Source organism: Falco rusticolus, chromosome 6 (assembly GCF_015220075.1).
Source record: "Falco rusticolus isolate bFalRus1 chromosome 6, bFalRus1.pri, whole genome shotgun sequence".
Classification (NCBI taxonomy): domain Eukaryota; kingdom Metazoa; phylum Chordata; class Aves; order Falconiformes; family Falconidae; genus Falco; species Falco rusticolus.
Window position 1 is genome coordinate 41,396,533 of NC_051192.1, and position 20,340 is coordinate 41,416,872.

The following is a 20,340-nucleotide window of genomic DNA, read 5'->3' on the forward strand; positions in this document are numbered from 1 at the left end:
CCCAAGCTTGGTTCGAATTGGACGGGTTTCATGAGGCTGAAGATAATCCATAGTGAACTGTGTGAGGTTCGCTGTACAGAGAGGCGTCAATCTTTAACAAATTTGCAAAATGAATTTTACTGCTGAAATTTTTGTTGCTCCATTTCTCAAGTGAACAAGTGAATTGTTTAATAAAAATAGAGACAACATCAACCATGTTCTCCACTATACAAACCAGAAAATTAGTGTCTTCATTGTTTCAGGGTTTTTAATGGCGTTTGCTATATATAGGTAGCTAAATCAAATTAAGTTCCAATTAAAGCTTCCATTTGCATTGTATGTACAAATCAGCGAGGAACACCCAGCTTATGTAGTTGTTTGCTTAAGAAAAAATGAATAGGATATGCATTCAGAATATCTGAGAATAATCTTATAATTGCACAAGTTACCATAATGATGGTGCCTGGAAACACAAAAGGTTTCTGAATTCTTTCATAAAATTATACCTGCAAACAAGGAATAAAAATGTGTTCATAAAATTTCTGTAATATTATGGAAGTATTAGTTATTTATGAGTTCAAGTGGCAGTAGCACACCTTTTAAAACAAATGTCCACTTGGTACTGAGGTTACATGCACAGTTATAACTGGAAAGTACCTGTGTTGTTGAATACCTCTGCTGGTGAAGAATAGCGCGGCTATATGAGAAACACCTTTTAAGCTGTATTACAAATAATACATTATATTTATTATATATATTTATGTATAATAATAAATTATATATATAATAAATTATATATAAAATAAATAATATTTAAATATATTTATATATTACAAATAATAATGTATTATTTGGAGCTGGTTTCAAATCAGTCACTTTTCCTTTGTTCTCACAGGAGACTTAGCCAGAGGCCTACGACTGAAGAGCTAGAGCAAAGAAATATCCTGAAGCGTAAGTATTTTATTAGGTTTCAGCTAGTATTTACTTAGAAAGTGAACGTATGTTGGATTCGTAAGGAAGCCTATTGTTGTTGCTCCAGTGTTAGATCCATAACTGGGGAAAAATTATAGAAAATAATGTGTCGAGAATAGATTTACATACTAACCTGTAGTAGTAGCTGTGAAAATTGCATATATGCAATATGCTGAATTTTGCTTGTCACAATCCCACTTCTTGAAGCTGGTCCCAAAGAGCAGGATTGACTTAGGCACCCCTAAGAAGTAGTTCTAGGCTGGCTGAACTTCTGCCTAATTTTTCTGAGGAGGAGGAGGAGGAGGGAATATCAGTAAGAAGGCAGAGGTGGGATAAAAGGGCAGAGGTTGTAAGGAGTAGAAAGAGGAAAGGTGAAGTGTTCAGGGAAAATGAATAGGTATGTGCTGCCTACTTCAGCATGCTGGTCTTCCTATCCACTTCTCACATAAATGTCTTCTGTACTGAAAACTGCACGAAACAATCTCACTGATTATCTCCCTGTTGATTAAATCCTTCCTTAGTATCCCTGCTGAAAAATTTCAGTCTATGACTCAAATAATCAGGGGCAAAGGAATGAAGTACATTGGATGTTTACCCTCTATACCTATTCTCTCATTTACTTCTGTTGGTTTTGTTCTGAGGCTGGCAAACATTTCAGAACAGGCATTGTTTATCATCCTTTATGAATCTTTCCATGATATGGATGTTATCTAAACACATACTGTAACATTTGCCATGCCCAGCTCCATCTAGCCTTCTGTTAATTCTGCAAGGGTAGCTGATGCTTAAGTAGAAAAAATAAATAAAATGCACATGCAAGTCTTTTACATACAGCAACAGATCAAAAAAACTCATCTCTTTGTAAAGTATAAGAACTTTCCACATTGATGAAAGAGCAGGTATAATGCTATTATTCCCATCAATCATTCAGAAAAGTTGGAGTTCATCTGTACAACCCTGGTGCACTACATCCTAACAGAAGGAAAGAAAAGAGAATTTACAATGACAAAGGCCATAGACTGGTCAGTCTGTCATCTGCCCAGGCCAGCAAATCAGGGAGACACAGCAACGGCTGGCTTTCAGGCAACCATCCATGCTAATAAAAACCTACTTGTCCAAGCTCTCAAAAGCAGATCGTGCCATGTCTCACTGACAAGGGAAGCTACAGTTCATGCATTATGGTGCACAGGAGAGGGGCCAGGGGATTCCTGTCCAACGCATAATGTGAATAGACTTTCTAAGACTGTAATTTCTGGATTTATAGATTGTGTAGATAAATAAAGATAAAATCTGAAATACGAACTTTTTTTGTATGACAAACCACTCATGTTGGACTATGTGAGAAAGGTAATTCCAGAACATTTCTGGTGGGCCAGGATATGGCCACGGAGCTGGGAGCACCATCTGGGCTTCCTTACTACCTTCTCTGTCTCACTCATCTTGAGATAACTAACCTAGCAGAGAACCTGTGATGTCTTTAATATCCCTTTTGCCATTGTTTATTCCATTCACTGTTTTTGCAATAAGTAGCTCAAGACTGGAAAGCAGTTAGTAGATTTCTCCTCCTGTTTCAGGTTGTTTACTTTAAGCTTTTGGACAAGTACCAGGCTTTGCACTCAATGCCTCCCGCCATCTCCCCTGCTGCTGCCAGGGGCTGTCTTAAAGCAGCAAGGGAGAGCAAAATATCAAGGCTGGGAAGCAGCATTATAAATCACAAAAAAATCAGAGTCATTGGCGAGCACATGGAGAGGTCAAAACTGCTTTTTTGCTCGTCGCTGAGATATAAAATATTTCACAGTGACAGTGATCTGTAAAAACCAAAGCAAACCAAAGCAAGCCAGGGTTTGTGGTGACAGTCTGACTCAGAGCCCTTTCAGGGTGCAAGTTCTCTCTCAGCTCTAAGGCAGTCATATTATTTATCAAAATTTTTACATTCCCTTCCTGTGGATCATTTGAAATTGTTTACATCTCTTAAATGCCTTTGTTGTTGTAGGCAGCTTTTGTGAATAAGCTGTGATTTCTTTCATAAAGCTTCCTTCCTCCTATTTTTAAGTAGTAGATGGGGAGAAGGGATTATATTACTGCACAGATGTAAACTGCAGCTAAGGGAAGGTATTGTTTTGAGTAATATTTATCAGCCTTTGAGGATACATTAAGTGGTAAAGGTCTAAATGTTTACTTGAGAGTTAAGTTCAGCCCAAATCTTTTAAGAGGTTCAGAAAAAGTCTGTGTTTTTTCCTTTTCTGTATTTCCAGTTAGCAAGGAAATCTGTCTTACAAGAAGTTTTGTTTAGATAATATTTCCAGATAAACCAGTTACTGAAAATCCTGTGACCGAGTATGATCACAAGATGTTGCAGGCGGATTTCTATAAAAACAATTTGGATAAAACTATCCCAGCTTCTGAGTCTTCACACACTAAAACAAAGTTACGATAACTCAAGAGTCCACTTGAAGGAATAGATAAAACCCTGTGTTTTTAATAAAGACAGGTTTCTTGTGTACTGTCTTTGAGCCACTAGTACTATAGCATTGCATTATGGCAAAAAAACTTTTTATTCCTCCAAGAATTTTGAATTAAGATAACGGTATTTTTTTCCTGTATTTGTAAGGGACAGTGAACTTTTTTTGCTGTGCACCTGCATGCCTGCCAGTACTGGCTTTGTAGAAGATGGATTTTAGCTCTTGATGCTAGTTAAGGAATATTAATGGTTATCTGTGCTTGTAACACTAGGAAAGAGAAACCGCTTTGTGCATTCCAGAGCACTGCAAAAGGCAAGCACTTTGTTTGTCTTTTCTTTCTCTTTCCCTAGCAAGCCCACAGAGAAGTCTAAACATAGCTAATCCCATAGGGACACAATGGAAAGTTCAGTTTTATGCCCCAGGACTACTCTCTGGTCAAGAATGGGGCAGTCCTCAGGCAGAACAATTTCTCTCTTTTCTCCTTCTGCTATGAAACAAGTATCCCACAGAACAGAAGGTGACCAGATTTAATGCGGCAGAAGTTGCAGGAGCAATAATGTATAGATTCTGGGAAAGTTGCTTGTTCAGCTTCGACTGGTGGGTTGTTTAAACTCAAAGGCCATAATAAATGAGGCTAAACAAAATTGTTTCAGTCAAGAGTCAAACCCAGTCTGACCTCCTAGGAGCTGCAGGCCGGGAAGGAGGGAAACCATAGTTTTGCTGGGAACTAACTGGAGACTCCTGCAAGCAAAGGGTGCTCGCTGGGCTGGTCCTTTCCAGTACAACAGCAGCAGGACATTTCAGGAGGGGACTTGCAGCTGGGAATGCTGTGTTTATATTTTCTTTCTCCACATCACACAGATTAGATCTGCTTTTAAGGTGGAAGGCAGTCAGAAGTGTGTTCCTATGCATTAATGTGTTCCTGTTTGGGCAAGTGAGTCAGTTCATACCTGTAGCCAAAACTTGGCCCTCTGGCTGGAATTTTCCACAACACCTGAAGGAAGCAGGAGCACCAGACCCATTATTTTTAGCACCACACATCTTCTTAACTCATTACAGCAACTTTCAAAACTTTTTACCTTAAAAGACCAAAAATATACTGTAGGTTTTACTGTTGGTAGGAGTTTGTATCAGGGCAGTGTTTTTGTAGCACTGGGTTTAAAGCAGCGCTCTGCCCGGCAGGCTGGAGACAGGGTAGGTGCTGCAGGTACGAGTCAGTGCCGCAGTCAGAGGGCCATGTGCCAGACAGCCGATTCAGTATATTAGCAGCAGCCACCAGATTTCAGTCCCTTTCCTTTAGCTCTTGAGTTCTATTCCTAAGAAGTAAACCTACTTGAATGTATAAAACATGTCGTGCCCCCTGACCTGTCATGCAGAAGACTGTTCCCCATGGGGTCAATTCCCTCGTCCTTTGTCCAGGAGCGAAGGGAGCTCCTGGTGCCTCCTGTCAGAGTTGTCCTCCAAAAGGTGGGCTTCCAGCTTTCCTCAACAGCCTGCTCCAGGACCTGCCTGAATCCTCTGCCTAGCAGCTATGACAGCCTTGCTCATCTCCCATTTCTAGGTAGTTTCCCATGTTCAGGCATCCCTTTGTGCAGTCCTCTGCTACTCACAGGGAGGTAGCTTCACAGTTTGGCATAGGCAGCTAACCTTCAACCTTCCTAAATGTCCAGATCAACTCTTTCATTTTATCCTCCCTCAAAATACAGAAAAACAGTATCTCAGGTGGCCATGCTGTTGGTAGCTTTTTCTTAAGGTATGCATCAGGCAGTGTGAGTCCCTCTTTCTTACATAAGGCATCTTATTGCTGCTTCCTAGGAGACAGCGGTGGCTTACATAGCTAAGAAATGTCAAGATACAAATAATGCAGAATGTATTTTACAAACTAAATTAAGGAAGAGGCATTACAGTGATGTGTATATCCAGCTGCATATTTTTTTCTGCTGTGTCTGCTACTGGAGAATTTCTGAGGTGGGACCTGAGCAACTCAGTTCATGAAGGGATACATTTTTTTATGTCAAATGATTCCCAGGTGAATGGAACCCCAAATTAACAGTTGGTGTTAATTACCTCAGTTACTCTGTCTACTGATTGCAAAGACAGTATGTTTAAACAAAAGCCTACAGATGATTTACCTGTCCTAAAACAGCTAGAGAGCTTTCAGTTTTGTTAGGTGAAGATGTTATAAAAAGAGTTCTCATTTAAAGTCTTAAGTCCTTAAATATACCCACTTGTTTATTGATAGATTAATAAAAAAATTTAAAATGTAGGTTAGTCTTTAACTCTCCCTTCTTCAATTTTAGTCAATTGACAGTTCCTCTATGGAAAAAGGCCACCCATTTTTTCAGCATTTCAGAGAAAAGCTATTAATAAACAACAAATTACATCCACATTTCAGTATCTCAGTAAAATTACCATCAACACGAGCAACCTAATCCTTGCAGCAAGCCTGTTCAATTGCATCTTGCTGATGGAAACCTGGGATTGATGTTGGACTCTTCTCACAGAGCAGGTCTTGGGCTGGCATTGCCTTTCTCCTACTGTAACTTTCTTCTTTTTCTTTCTGATAATTTGTTCCTCTTCTGCTTTCCCTTATATTCTTCTTACATGGGAGCCTTTGACTTAGCAAAGGAATTCTGCAAGTACCACAAGGTGTCCTATCATAGTGTTGCTTCCAGTGTGTCAGTCATGATACAGAAACTCCTCTGCAGCCAGGTTGCCTGTACTGACACAGCAGGCTGGCCGCAGCAGACAGGGCAAACAGGACTACACTAGGATTTAAAACTGCCTTTTCATCTATACAGGTTGGCTGCATCCACAATAGACAGATTAAGTCCTTTAAATTTATAGTTAGCCTTGAACTGCAATGTGGAGTCCATAACCCCTAATCATGAATAAAACAGCATCAGAATTTTACGGGTATCGCTAGGTGGGATATTTCAGCCACAACAGAGTTAACTTTGCATATAGCCATCAGAGGTGGACTGAAAGGGCAGATAATAGTCTTTAAAATGTCCATCAATTAAAAAAAATGCTGAGTCCATATGAGCATGCTTTCATAAGTGTGGTTTTCACTGGCAATCAAGAAATCAAGTTTGGTTAGCACAGGAATTTGTTAAAAGCACATTTCAGTCTCACACCTGAATACATTCAAAGAATGCATGTAATTTTCTGCTTGTACTCGTTCATTTGGCCTAGCTGGTGGCCCTTAGCCAAGAGAGCTTGAGTGCTGAATCATATGCTGACATCAGAAAATCAGAAAAAAAAAATTAAAGTAACAAAACCAATTTGCACTAATGAATGACAGTGAAATAAATTGTCATCGATTCATTGTGTCCTGTAGCAGTAGAGGACACTCAACTGACTTAGATGCTCAGAGCAAACTTTTTTCCTGACCCTTGTGAATAACTAGACTTTTACTCTAGAGTCAATAGGTACCATGTTAGAAGTAAAAGCAACAGTAATTTTAATGATAGAACAAGTAACTGAAACATTAGGCAGCTCTTTCAGGGTATTTTTTGTTTACAGTTGCACAGAAAGGAACTGACAGACACCTCTTTGCTGTGTTCCTGACCCGCAGTGGTGACCTGAGATGTTTACAGAATTGGGGGAAATGAGGGCAGGGAAAAGAAATGAGAGCACACTAAATCCAAAAAGCAGGCAACACATGCTTTATCACCCAGGAATATGAGGAAACATGAGCCAGGATTTAGAAGTCCTGAAGCTTTCAACCAAGAGAAATACAGTATGTGCAATTATAATACTTAAATATTCACTCCTTTTTATCTCTTCTGAAAACAGAGAAGAATGAAGAAGAGGAACAGGAAGCCAAAAGAGAAATTAAACGTAGACTCAGTAGAAAGGTGATGATGTGTTTTTTCTGTTGTGTATTTGTGTACATAGGATTACTTTTTGTAAGATTCTAAAAATCAGTTTATATACGTTACTGCAAAGGTCCATCAGTCATGCCCCCAAATTAGAAATCTGTTTAAAAAGCAGTACAAGCCAAGTCTGTCTTGGAGGAAACTCCGTTCCGTCCAGTTTCCTGTATCAGGAAAAACATATGGAGTCCGGCCATGCTTAATGTGTGTCCATTTAAGCAGGGGAGAGAAATGACACGTTTCCTCTGTGAGTGTGACTACTGCTGTCATGTATGTTCAAGGGCAGCCACTCCTGCAGATCCACTCTTCCCTAGGGCAGTGGAGAAGGCAGCAAAGTGCTGTGGGCCCTAAGAAATCCCTTCACGGTTCTTCCAGCCACATCAGTGGTCTTGGCTGCTGCAGGTGGGACTGCGCTCACTGTCCTTGGAAATAAAGCTGTTATGGATCTGCTGCCCTGACTTTGGGATCTTGTTCTGGGAGAGGATGGGGAGAGTCTTCTTATATATCCCTAGTCTGCCCTTCTCTGCAAAAATACAGTTTCCTTAATATGATCATCCTTAGTTAATTGAAGTGAATATTGTTTGAGGTGACTGAAACAGTTTGACATCATAACGACCCCAGATGTTCAAAAATATCTTTTTTTAGTTAGGTAGGCCCTCCAAATCATGCTTATTTTCAGTATTATAGTTGAACACAGCAGACTGTGTAGTTGTTAATGCAAATGGACCTACTGCCTGGTGGGGTAAACGGTGTGACAGTTGCAAAGTCACATTTAATATTCCAGGGATAACTGTCACGATTCTCTGTGACCTGCCCGACAAAGACTATTTTTATAACTTAAGAAATTAGGTTGTGCTGCTTCCCCATTCCCATGCAGCGCTCCCAGGATGGTGCCTTTTTTTAGACACCTGAATGTGACCCTATTTAGAAATACCATTAAAGTTCTCTTGAGATTACATCATACCCTCGGCTTTTATTTTCTTTTATTTCATCTTATTAAACGTACTATTTTCTGCCTTCCACTTACAGCTCAGCCTGAGGCCTACAGTGGCTGAACTTCAAGCAAGAAGAATCCTTCGATTTAATGAGTATGTGGAGGTCACGGATTCTCCAGATTATGACCGTCGTGCTGACAAGCCTTGGGCCAGGTTAACTCCCGCAGACAAGGCAAGGGACAAATGTAGTTGATAAGATAATGCTTGTATCTGTCACTTCGGGGGGCTTTCCTCTGGTTTTCATTCTCTTTGATGCCGGCATCATGAATGACATCTGCTGGAGGCAGTGAGATTGTCGTGGTACTACTGTGCATGTACTGCCTGCAGCTAAGGAAACCCACTCAGGTGCCTATTAAGAGCATATATGCCACCTCCATTACAGCAGTTCAGGCCCGAATTCCATGCATTTTAAAAATTTTTAAGCCTGGCTGAGCCAGGTACACACTGTTAGCAAAGATAGCCATGACCTGTGGAATTCGGGCAAGGTTTCTGAGGCAGAAGCCTGCGTCACTGCCACCGAGAGTTACTTTTGCAACTCATTCAAGTGAAAAAGTGTAGCAGATGCTCCATCCTCCTGAGGGCCCTTGGCCACAACCGTCAGTGCAGGAGCTGACCGTGTGTGTGCAGCACACCTTCTTGGGAAGGTTGCCCCCAGCATGCTGCAGTTTGTAGGTCCTCTGCCTAATTACAAAAGATAAATATTCTGTGATTCTTTTTTAAAAAACAGATTGGTCAAAGATTACCATAAAATGCTCTTCCATTTCCCTCCTATGCCACTTCAGAAAAGGAAAGCTGTAGGTAGGATTTATGTATCAAAAAGTGCTGGCCCTTTTAGCACTGGGTCTGAACCAACTTTTAGGGCAATTCTGTGAGATGTGCTTGGTGTGAAAAGTGATATATGCAAGAACCCCCTGTCTTTTAGCTAACACCTGTGAAGAACTGATTTTATTTCAGCTTCTATTTTAATATTAATGCCAGCTCACCTGACAAAGGAGAATCTCAAGTCAAGGTGGAGGCATTAAAAATGTAGTCAGAAGTGTTCGTAGATGTTGGTTCTAGTCCTCACGTACTCTGTGGGAGGGTAGAGCACCCAGCACCTTCACTTTCACCTAGCTCCAGCCAGGGTAAACTGCGCTAGAAAAAATAGTGGAGTTTCCTACCTATTTAGGGTAGCAGTTTTTCATCTCAATTCATTTTGTAATGAACAGGTGCCCAAGGCTGGTCCTGTGAGCACCATGTTTGTTGGGCTCAGCAGAAAGGCAGACACCAGGTTGCTTGGAAACTCCCTTGCCCTTTTTTCCCAGGGAAGTCATTTTTCTAATTCCAGTGGGAGCAGGAAATTGTACTGTAACTGTATTACAGGGCTGGAGGTCTGGTGTCTGCTGCTGATTTGGTGCTCAGAAATAGCTGTCTCTTTCCTAGCTGCCTCACATGAGCATGCTGCTGCAGCTGAACAGAACCATCCCCTGCTTAAAATGAAAGTTCTCATTTATGAGACCACAGTCTGGTGATGCTGTAATTTTATCATGCTGCTTGTCTGTTCTGCGTTGAAAGGCAGGTGCACCAGATGAGATTTCTTCAGGGATTAATGAAATAATAGTACTTTTATTTAAAATGGTGAAAGAACAGAGTAAGAATAAACTGTCACTTCATTTCACAGTGGAGGTAGGAAAGCATATGGTATAGAAACAAAAGCCCTTGTAGTATATATTAGAATATTTCAGAAATTGTGTTTATTACTTGATGTAGTAAATTGCTTATCACTCTTCAAAGACAAGCAACAAGGCATTTACAAAGGGCACTGAAATTCTGCTGTTCTTTACTATCTGCCGACTGAAAACATAAGCCTGAAATGTCCAAATATTTCAGGTCATTTTACATAAAACTAATCAAACCAAGTGACTAATTCCACTTTAAAAAGTGCTGTTCATCCTGCATTCCTGAAGTCTTGTCTCCGGTGTGGAGATACAAGGCCCCTGCTGCATGACTCCCGCAGGGGCTGTGCCTGGGGATACAATCCCCTCCTGGCTGGATTCTCGCCAGGTGACTGTTGAGGTAACCCAGTACCTTGCCCATTTTTGCCTGCAGCAAGTGCCACATTTTGGTGGGGGGTGTTGGTTCACCCATTGCAGTAGATTTGGTGTTTCTTTGTTTATTGTTGGTGTTTGATGCTTTGAGTTTCTCTGTAGTGTATTACTGCTCCAAATAGCAGTAACTGAAAAAAGTCATTGGTGCTGATGATCAGAAATGTGTGAGAGCTGTGGATTACAGTAAAGGAGACTGAAAAATGGGGACTGTAAGGGAACCTGCAAGTGTAGGGCCAGGTTCCTCTCAGACTCTACTTCCCTTAAGATTCCTTTTTCTTATGGTTGCGTGTATCATTATTGTTTATTAGGCAGCAATACGGAAAGAGCTGAATGAATTTAAAAGCACAGAAATGGAAGTACATGAGGAAAGTCGGCAATTTACCAGGTGGGTGAATCCCTCTTCTTGCTTAAGTTGGAGAGGTGCGTGTGACAGAGACACTATTCCTCTCTGCAAGTCCCCTGCAGTTGTGTCATGACTTGCATAGGTTCCTACCATGAGGCCCCTTGAATCCCACCACTGATTCTGTTGGGATTCCCAGTGCTGCTGGTGCCATCCCTGAAGCTGGCAGGTTGATACACCAGTGAAGGTGACTGCAGTGGATCATCTGCTACATGGGGAAAAAGATATTTGGGAAATCCAAAAATAATCATTTGAAAGGACTCAGCATTTCTCACAGGTGAAGTTAGCAGTCCTCAAGCACAAAAAAAGGGATGTCCTTCTCTAGCAGTACTCCCTTGTTCGTATACATCTTTGTGGATGTGTTTGGTAAATGAAAACTAGATGATGTGCTGAACTTCAGAAAAGCTCGCCAGAGCTTCCTAATGGTCACCTAGGCTGCTGGCAGCAGTTTCTGGGGACCAAGACAGATTCTAATATTCCCTTTTTGCTTATTCTGATGTGTTAATTGGATTTGTTTTGTTCTCCGCTTTGGATAACACCAAGATGTTGTCTGAAGCATTATTATTTAAAGAGCTCTGAATCGTCCAACATTTTTTAGCAAGATTTCAAATACGGGAGTTATTCCTAGCAGGAAGGAGGCACTTTCTGCCAGCCCTATAGCACCTGTTCCTATTTTTTGAAGTTACAAAGGCTGAAAATTGCCACCAGTAAGCAAAACTTGCTGTTAGGATCAGCTGACATTGCATACCTAGTATTATTGTCTTCACTTCCACACAGAGTTAAGTCAAATAAAACCAACTGACCAAGACTGGGTCCCTTCCTTTTCCTGCTTTTGTTTCAATGAAACTCAAGACCCAACCGAGTGTGAATCCTCTAATTAAAGAGAGTGTCACAAGGAAGATTCACAGTGGCAGATGGGTGTTTGGTGATTTCTGGCATCTTCCTAGTTCATTGCTTATTTTACAACTTCAGTGTGGTTTTTCTCACCAAAACACGGATTATTTTTTTCTAATACTGTAAAGTTATTTCAGTGTAGATATAACATGAATAAACTAATCTTCAAATAATCAAGCCAGTTTCATAGACAGCAAACGTAAGCCAGGAGGTGAGCCAGGGAGGTAGGGTTTTAATCTAGTGTCGCATTCTGACTGTTAGAAAATGTCTTTTTCAAACACAGATATGTATATTTTCATTTGGCTTCTGGTGTCATTTTGTCTTCAGGTAGCAGGTTGTGTATCTTCTTCAGAATATATAAAAATACTACTTTAAAAAAATGGGCATCCCAAGGGAGGGAAGGAGAATGAGCAGGAGTAGAAACCTGGCTGTGTGCTGAGAGAGATGGGAGTGCAGCCCCCTGCTTACATTGTTACATGTTTTGGAGTTGCACTGTAATATAGAAGCATAGGTACAGATAGGCATGAGTCATACAAAAAGAATTGGATTTTTTTTTTCCACAAGAATTGAAAACCATTGAGACCAATTACAATTGGACTCTTGAAAGCTGAACCAAAAATCTCAGGGATCCAGTGCAGTGAGAAACCAGTTAAAAAGTGAATGTATTTTTTTTTTTGAGGAGGGCCCTGGAAAAAAAAGCAAAAAATAGGCACAGCCAAATCATTATAAATATAGGCAGTGATTCTATCGGGTCATGGAAGAATTTCAACTTGAGGTAAATCAGGCCCTCTCTGTTCCTTCTTCACAATTTTTTATTTTCACTGGTCATGTTAATGGAGCCACTGTACAGAAGTCAGCAGAGTACCACTAGAAAAAGCTAATTAAGAGCAGAATTGTATGCAGATGTTTTAAGTCAATTGCAGTCTTGAAAATAAAGAGATTCCATTTCCTCTGGGACCTGTCATTAAAAATGTTGTTCACCACTGCCTTTGGATTAATACAACAAAAGTGATTTGTTTTAAGAAAAACGTAGACAGAAGTCTCTAGCCAGAGCACAAATTACTCATCTTTTAATTTTTTTCAAGGAAATCACTGAGATAATACAAAACAAAAGGCACTTGCATTGGCAGCTGGTTAACAAAGGCTTATTTGTGAAGTTCTGTGATAGAATGAGATGAGAACGCTGCTTATTAAACAAAACCAGCATATAGCATATAGTTTCTTATGCTATTACATATTCAGTATAAGACGCTTTAATATTATAATCAGTATTTACAATATCTTTGAATTGTTAAAATTTTATATTCAACTTGGGAAGAAAACCCTAGTTTTCATTGTTCATCACTTACTGTCATGACTGTCAGCTGAACTGTTTTAATACTCTTGGTAATTTAGACTGATTCCTTCTGTTATTTCATAACAGAATCCAAGAAACCTGAGTTTCTCAAAATACAGAAATAAATAAAAGTTTGGGAAGAGGATATTAATAGATGTTTATAAAACGCTTCTAATGGAAACACTGTATATAGTCCAATATATTTTTGTTGTACACAAATACAAAACCCCTGTGTCTTTTTTGCAATGCACTGTACCTTCACTTAGCAGATGAGCTGCATACTTGTGACTGTCAGCTTTTTTGTACATCTTTATTTGAGAAATGCATCCAGGAATTGTACAGTTCCACATTACAGGGTAGTGTGTGGCTTGTTTTCTCTTCTCTGGAACTGTGTCAAATTCTGTGAAGAGAGAATGTGTCAAAAACTTAGGTCAATCTACTGTGTTAGGTACATCGTTACCTATACTTCTTCAAAGTCATGCATCCTTTACTGCTTCATGGATAGATATATTTTTAAAGCTGTTTAAACAGAGGTGTAGAAGGCTGGTGATAGATACGTTGAGCACCTGATACTGGTGCCCTTCTTAGCCTTTTGCTTGGGTTCATTACATTTAAGCTGAGTTAGAATTTCAGTTGCTGTAAGCTTCTAACATGCTCTAGAAAAGGTTGGTGACACCCTTTAGAGCAACCCACCTCTCTATCCATCATACAGGAAATCTGGAGTGATGTACATGCCCTACCTAAAAGTCTGAAAAAGTGAGGTGTGTTTGGGTCTTCATGTGCCACAGCTGGCTGCTGTTGATAGGAAGGAAGCATCTGCAGTGCTATAAAATTTATCGCTTAAAAAAAATCCAAATTTTTGTTAGCCTTATTTTGCACAAGGATTAAAACCTGGAAGTTTAAGTTGTATGGCTTAGGAAAACTTTTCTGATTTACTGACAGTGTCTCCAAATAGTAGACATAATTGTGGCTAAATCTATATTGGCAAACAAAACAGAATGGAGACTTTCTGCAGCCCTGAGGCCCACAGTCTTGGCACAGCTTGAGTTCATACAGTTAACCTCTTCCCTCCACCCTAAAACAGGGTGGCATCCACCTATACCCAGTCTGCCTGTTGGCCTGTGCTAATCCCAGCCATGCCCAGGTAGTATCTGGAAGAGCGCTGGCTGATCCGAGCAAAACTGTGCCAGGGACCACCGTACAGGTAATGGTACGGGCCGGCAGACATACACCTGTGCCTGAGGCTCAGCATTAGCCCTCTTTGGTTGTCTAGTAGAGAGGGATGGACAAGGGGGGATAATAGGGCTGACTCTAATCCCATGAAATCAGGAATAATTAATTTCTAATCCCATGAAAATCAGGAGTAATTGTGTTCAGGCAACAAAAGTAAACACCTGTAAAGGCAAGATGCAGATCCGTGTCATGGTCAGTTGAAATAATGTAGTTCTAAGTTTTCTAATGATTTATCATTTCAGGTTTCATCGTCCCTAACTGTTTGACCACATCCCATATTTCATGTAATAATTTTCTTTGGGGAAATCATTGCGTCCTGAAGACCTGCGATTGCACTGGAACTTGGCTGAGTATGAGTGTGTGCTACAGCTTACCCTGAGGTTAATGAAGGATGTGGCTCTCATCTTTATCAATGGACAAATGATTTGTCTGGGAGGAGAATCCACATGAAGTGTTTGTCAGTGCTAAGACAGACCACGGTTCTGTGGCTAGCCCACACAGACGAGTCAGTGGACTTCTTCGTCAGAGCTCCACAAGTCAGGAAGTGCTGAAGACAATCGCTTGAGAGCCTGTTACTAGGAACTCATCAGACTTCACAGGGTTGTGACTGAGGGTGACTGGGAGGGGGGAGTGTGAAAAGGACTGAGAGCGTGGGGGAAGAGAGATTTCGCTTGTCAGTCCACAGAGAAAAGTGGAACAGATGGGACTGCTTAATGATGCACTTGGCCAGTGGGAGGAATTATTTTTTCATAAAAACTTCAGAGTGTGAGCAGCTGTGCATGTATATTTTTTTTTTAGTGGCCGCAGCCTGTCTTAGAAAGACAGCAAGCCACAAGTCCTCATGTCATCAGTACTTTAGTGAAGAACTGTAATTTTCTCTAGTGCCAGTAAATACAGTTGCCAGAAATTAGTCCTAGTATAACTCAGCTGTCTTTTTTAAAATGCTGATGAGCATGCTTCAAGAAAATACACTGAAGATTCATACAGAACAAGTCATATATTTTTGGTTTTTAATGTTGACATACTCTGGATCCTCAGAAATACATACAGGATTTGAAGGACAAATAATGTGACACTATGAACACAAAGAAATGCTTCATGTTTATAAACACTCCTTGCTGTCTGTCACTTGCCATTCAAACCAGAGGGATCATTATCTTTCTGACCTATGGCAGGCAGTGGTGACAATTTTGACATCATGCTATATGAATCCAAAATCAGAATTGAAATTAGGAACAAAAGTCTCTACTAGTAGGCTTGAGCAGTGATTACTGATGTGACTTTTTATGTTTAAGCACTCTTGCACTGCTTTCAGGAAGAACTCCCAGATGAATCAGTATGACTTCACCCAGTGGTCCTCTAAAAGTGAATGGAAAATCCTTAAGAGTGCCTGCAGCCTGTTTTTGTTGAGTGTGAAGAATGCTTCTTAGAGTCATAATTTTTTATACAACCTTAAAATTGTACATGTGAATACAGTACTATTAAAATTAAGTGGTATGGAGTGTGAAAGGCAATACATGGTTTTTCTAAGTTGGCCCAAAGGCCTATTAAAAAGCCTGTGGCATTGTTTACACTAAGAAATTCTCTGTCTTATATTAGCACTTATTTATCCTTTGAATTAATGTACACAACTTTGGGGGGGAGGGGAGGTCTGAAATTCACATATGCATACATTTAATGCAGTATTACAGTATATTTGCTATTTATCCTTTCTAATGTGTGTATATATTACAATTTATTTTTGTCTTTTATGTGCCCTGTTTAGTTTCTAATTATGAAGTGTAAGTATTTCTCTTTCAGGCAATAAAAGGTCTGTGTAGATGTGATTTTTACCTCAGAACCTGCAATAGATTCTTGTGGAATATTTTTGGTTTATAAAATTGAAGGTTGTTGTTTTAGATGACAGCCTAAAGGCAGGAAGGCAATTTGGTGGCTAAAATTAGATCTCCCTCTTTACTGATATTTACAACAGGACCAGGTTTGCATAAATGGGGTGGATTATTTTAGTAAAGAGCACTTCTAGTAACAGAAGAGTGTGTTCCAACAGCTGGCACTCTATTACTTTTAAAGAGATTGACAAACCTTTTTTTAAAAAAGATAGATTTATATGACTCTTAGGCTCCCTTACATTTTAGTAAAAATGTAGTGATGTACAGACTCCAGAATATCAATAACTAAATAAAATAGCCGTCTACATGCTTGTAGCAAAGAAAAGGAAGCAGCACCTTCCTTTTTTAATGGAATCAATAAGAGCCATTAGGATTCCATTTACAGAAAACAGTTTAGCTTCTGTGGGGCCCATCATTTTATAAATATAGAAACACTGCTTTGACATCAAGGAAGCAGTGAAAATGTATTCTTTGGCACTAAATCATACAGGAATGATCAGGCCATTAGAGTTAAGGTTTGTCAGCAATTCTGCTAGAATCCTAATTTTTATTTTTAGAATTTGAAGAGTAAACTTAAAACTTATACTAGCACTTCATAAATAGTTCTCCTGCTTAAACTTTTTTTTTTTTTGCTCTTGTTGCAAAATTTAGAAATGTGTGTCCAAAATCCTATAAAGGTCTACTATGTTGACTTTGAAGTATATAACATGGTATTTCACTTCAAAGGAAACAAGTGGAGCAATTAAAGAGACCTCAGTGTTGCCTTAAACATTTTGAAACATTCGAAAGCAGCCAAGATACCGAAGGCAGAAAGGTAGCTGTTGCACACACAGAATAACTTGGACAAAGGTAAGGCTAGACTGTATAAACTTTATGCAAGACAGTAGCTCCACTGACCTGCCAGGGCACATACAGGTTGCACGAGCAACCTAAAACTTGTTAAACTCTTAGGATGAAGTGAATGAATTGACTTTGCAAAGAGACATTCCTCTATACTAGGCCTGGAGCATGGATAGAAAGACATGTGCCATCTCTTGTTTTAAGAGTTAAAACACAAAGATGAAGATAGAACTTCTGTCTCAGACTTCCTCAAACTGCATTTTGCAATAAGATGTGAGGCATCACTTAGGCTTTCCCTATCTTCCTCCTGGGTTTGGGGGTGGTTTTTTAAGTATTCACTACAAGACATTGCTAGAGGCAGAATGCTAGCCTGGACAGAGGTACTGAGCTAATCTTTAAATCCTTATGTAACTTCTTATTTTGATTATAGCTAATCAGATGCATTCTTTGGCCCACAATTCAGCAAACTACTTAACCAGATTTATGGAACTGGACAAAAGAGTTGCCTTTGTTGCAGCTTAAGTAGAAGTGTAGTATACTTGCAGAATTAGAACTATAAAACTATCCATTATGTATTGCACCTACACACAGATTTAGAATTTTATATACTGTTTTTATATTCTAAATATCAACTGGCAGAAAAATGACAGCTGTGAAGTGTTATCCATGCCATAAAAAATAACAGGATTTTGGTATGTCACTGTGTGCAACGAAGCAAGTTTGCTTTACCTTATTGAGCTGCTTGAAGTTGGTTGCTGCTCTGTCTCCGAGTCCTCTGTATCGATGGTTTCAAATGTCTTCAACTTGCTACAACAGCCTGTTGGGAATAATACATCGTGTACCTAACTGCCTATGGTGCTGCATGCCTGTTAGAAGGGGAAAATCAGGGTAAGTCCTGAGAAACTCCTGAGTAATTCTTGAGGAAAAAAATAAAAATATTTTTAAAAGACAGATAAAAAAAAACTTCCCAAGCAATGCATAGTACAGTCCGGCTCATCTAAAAGGGATCGGTGTGTTAATTTTTATCAAGTTGGACAAATAATTTTAATGTCATCCACAACATACAACAAACCTTACACACATACCTATGTTCCAGAGAGTCAGATACGAACTCAGATGTCTACATCCATACAAACAGAAAATTAGTATCTTGAAGTAGTGGTGTCTGAAATGACCTCATATGTCACGTTTATCAGTAGGATCACAGATCACAGCATGTCACTGTGGGTGCAGAAGAATCGATGCTTAATCAAATCCGAATTTCTATACATAAATTGAAATGGTTCTGGAATGTCTCTTGTCTCTCTTCTTTCCATTAATATGTATTTGTCCTTATAACTGAAATCAGTTGTTTCAAATCAAAAGTAGTCTTATCTGAATTTCCTCAAATTGTGATATATGTGTTGACTCAACAAGTAAAAAAACCCACACATTTTAAGCTAAATGCTAACAATTATTTAAGCTAAATACCAGGAGTAGTGTCTTCATAATCACTGAAAGTTTTCGCAGGCATTTGTAGGTCTACAAAATTGTATTTATTTGCTGGGTTTAGCTTTTACCTAGAGTTGTGTGTGTCCCTTGCTGTGGTGAACTTAACCAGCCACTGATGTGGGGCAGTGTGGGGCAGCCCTACCTTCTGCTTCGGCCACACTGAGCAGCTCTTGGAGAAGCACCAGAGCTTCAGTGTTGACATGTAAAAACCATATCGGAGGACCACCTTTTTTTTTGTTGGTTTTGTAGGTTTTTTTTCCTTGAAAACCAAATGAAAGCTGTAAAACAAGGGGATGAAAATGTCCCTGACATGACAGAAATTAGACCCCTCCTTCCAGGTGAGATTAGTGCTTTGTTTCCAGTGGAGATGCTTCAACCCCAGATCTGAGACTAGTAACACTACAGTTACATCAGAGAATTTGTGTGGAAATAGCTGTCACTTAACCTGAGTATAAATATAGTCTGAGCCACAATTCTGTATTGCCATAAGATGGGAGGAAGATCCAGCCAGCACAGACTAAAGACGTCTATCTAGTCTGGCAGCCTGAGAAGCAACTGAAACCCCCTCATCGGCTGCAGCTGGCAGCGGGTCGGAGCCAGGGCAGGGAGAGCCACACTGTCACCACGGGTACGGCAGACTGCACCAGAAGGACGGGCCTGGGTGATCCGAAGTAGAGACTAGATGATCAGCCCATGTCTTAATGCCCATCAACGCTTTAATGATAAAGTAAACCAAGCTAAAAGCCTACATTCGCATTGAATTGTCAGCTAAAAGCCTACATTCGCATTGAATTGTCAGGTATGCCAGAACTGCGTCTTTTAATGCTTTCACATCATCAGTTTTTATTCATACCTCAAGGAGTTATGACCTGTGCCAGTGCTGTAAACTACAATAAAGATATACTCAGGGTGAATAACAGAATAAACTTGCCTCCTGCCTTTAGGAGCTCCCATGTTTAGCTCCATCATTGTTGCTACCTTTATTATTATTGTACAAAGCTTAGTGCAATGCTCATTGCGGGAACCTAGCTTTTGATGAACAAAAAGAAGCAATTCTGGAAGTTTTTATTAGGTTGATTTAAAATATTTGGAGGATCAAATTGAAAGAAAATTAAATTCCCCAGAAAGCTTAAAGCTTCTATTTAACAGATGTTTGAAAAAAAAAGAAGAAAAACTTATGCAAGTGTTATCTATATAGAGAACGGGAGAAATGGAATAAAATAACATCTTTCATCATAATGGTTCGGCAGGTTTCTATTTATTGATTTTAATAATCAATAAGGTCTTGTTTCACTTTGTCAGTGTTCCATCTTGTTTCAGGATTTTAATGGCAACAGAGCTCATATGAACTAGATGCAGAATCTCACCAATATTTCATCATTTTCTAGAAGCTAAATATTGCACCGGATAGGAACAAAGACAGTAATGGCGTTCTCTGTATCTCCTTGTTTAATCATTAATTCTTTACATTAAAAAAGTCTTGCAATACTATGTCAAATTTAACCATATTTGAACATTGTTATAATATAGTAAAACGTTGCTGAACATGCCTTCTCTTCCTTTCACTACTTTGTGTGGTGGTATATTGATTTGTAAACTTGTATAAATTTTGGAATTAAAGAAATACTGTGTTTTGGATGATTATTGTAGCTGGTGTGATTTGAAACAAAAAGATATCAATGGCTTGTTTGAATGGGCATCTAACTGTATGAGTAGGGGTGGGAAGGGTATGGAGATGGTGCATGCTAATTGCCTCTTCAGATTATTTTTTTTTTCCCTGAAAGAGAAACAGCATTCCATTTACAACCAAACTTCAAATCTAGGAGATTTGTGCAAGAACACTGCAGACCACATTGCTGTACACTCAGAAGCTAGGAAGTTTTT

At 39.5% G+C, this 20,340-nt stretch overlaps 1 protein-coding gene across 2 annotated transcripts in view; it reads left to right on the forward strand.

Annotated features, from left to right (window-relative positions):
• Window positions 1-20,097, forward strand: part of PHACTR2 (phosphatase and actin regulator 2) — a 141,506-nt gene extending 121,409 nt beyond the window's left edge. For both annotated transcript variants that reach the window (XM_037391755.1, XM_037391756.1), the window contains 5 exons: window positions 875-930; window positions 7,212-7,273; window positions 8,321-8,458; window positions 10,682-10,758; window positions 14,479-20,097. In XM_037391755.1, the coding sequence (XP_037247652.1) occupies window positions 875-930; window positions 7,212-7,273; window positions 8,321-8,458; window positions 10,682-10,758; window positions 14,479-14,494 (349 nt within the window). In that variant the 3' untranslated portion in view covers window positions 14,495-20,097. The remainder of the gene's footprint in view (window positions 1-874; window positions 931-7,211; window positions 7,274-8,320; window positions 8,459-10,681; window positions 10,759-14,478) is intronic.
• Window positions 20,098-20,340: the final 243 nt, after the last annotated feature.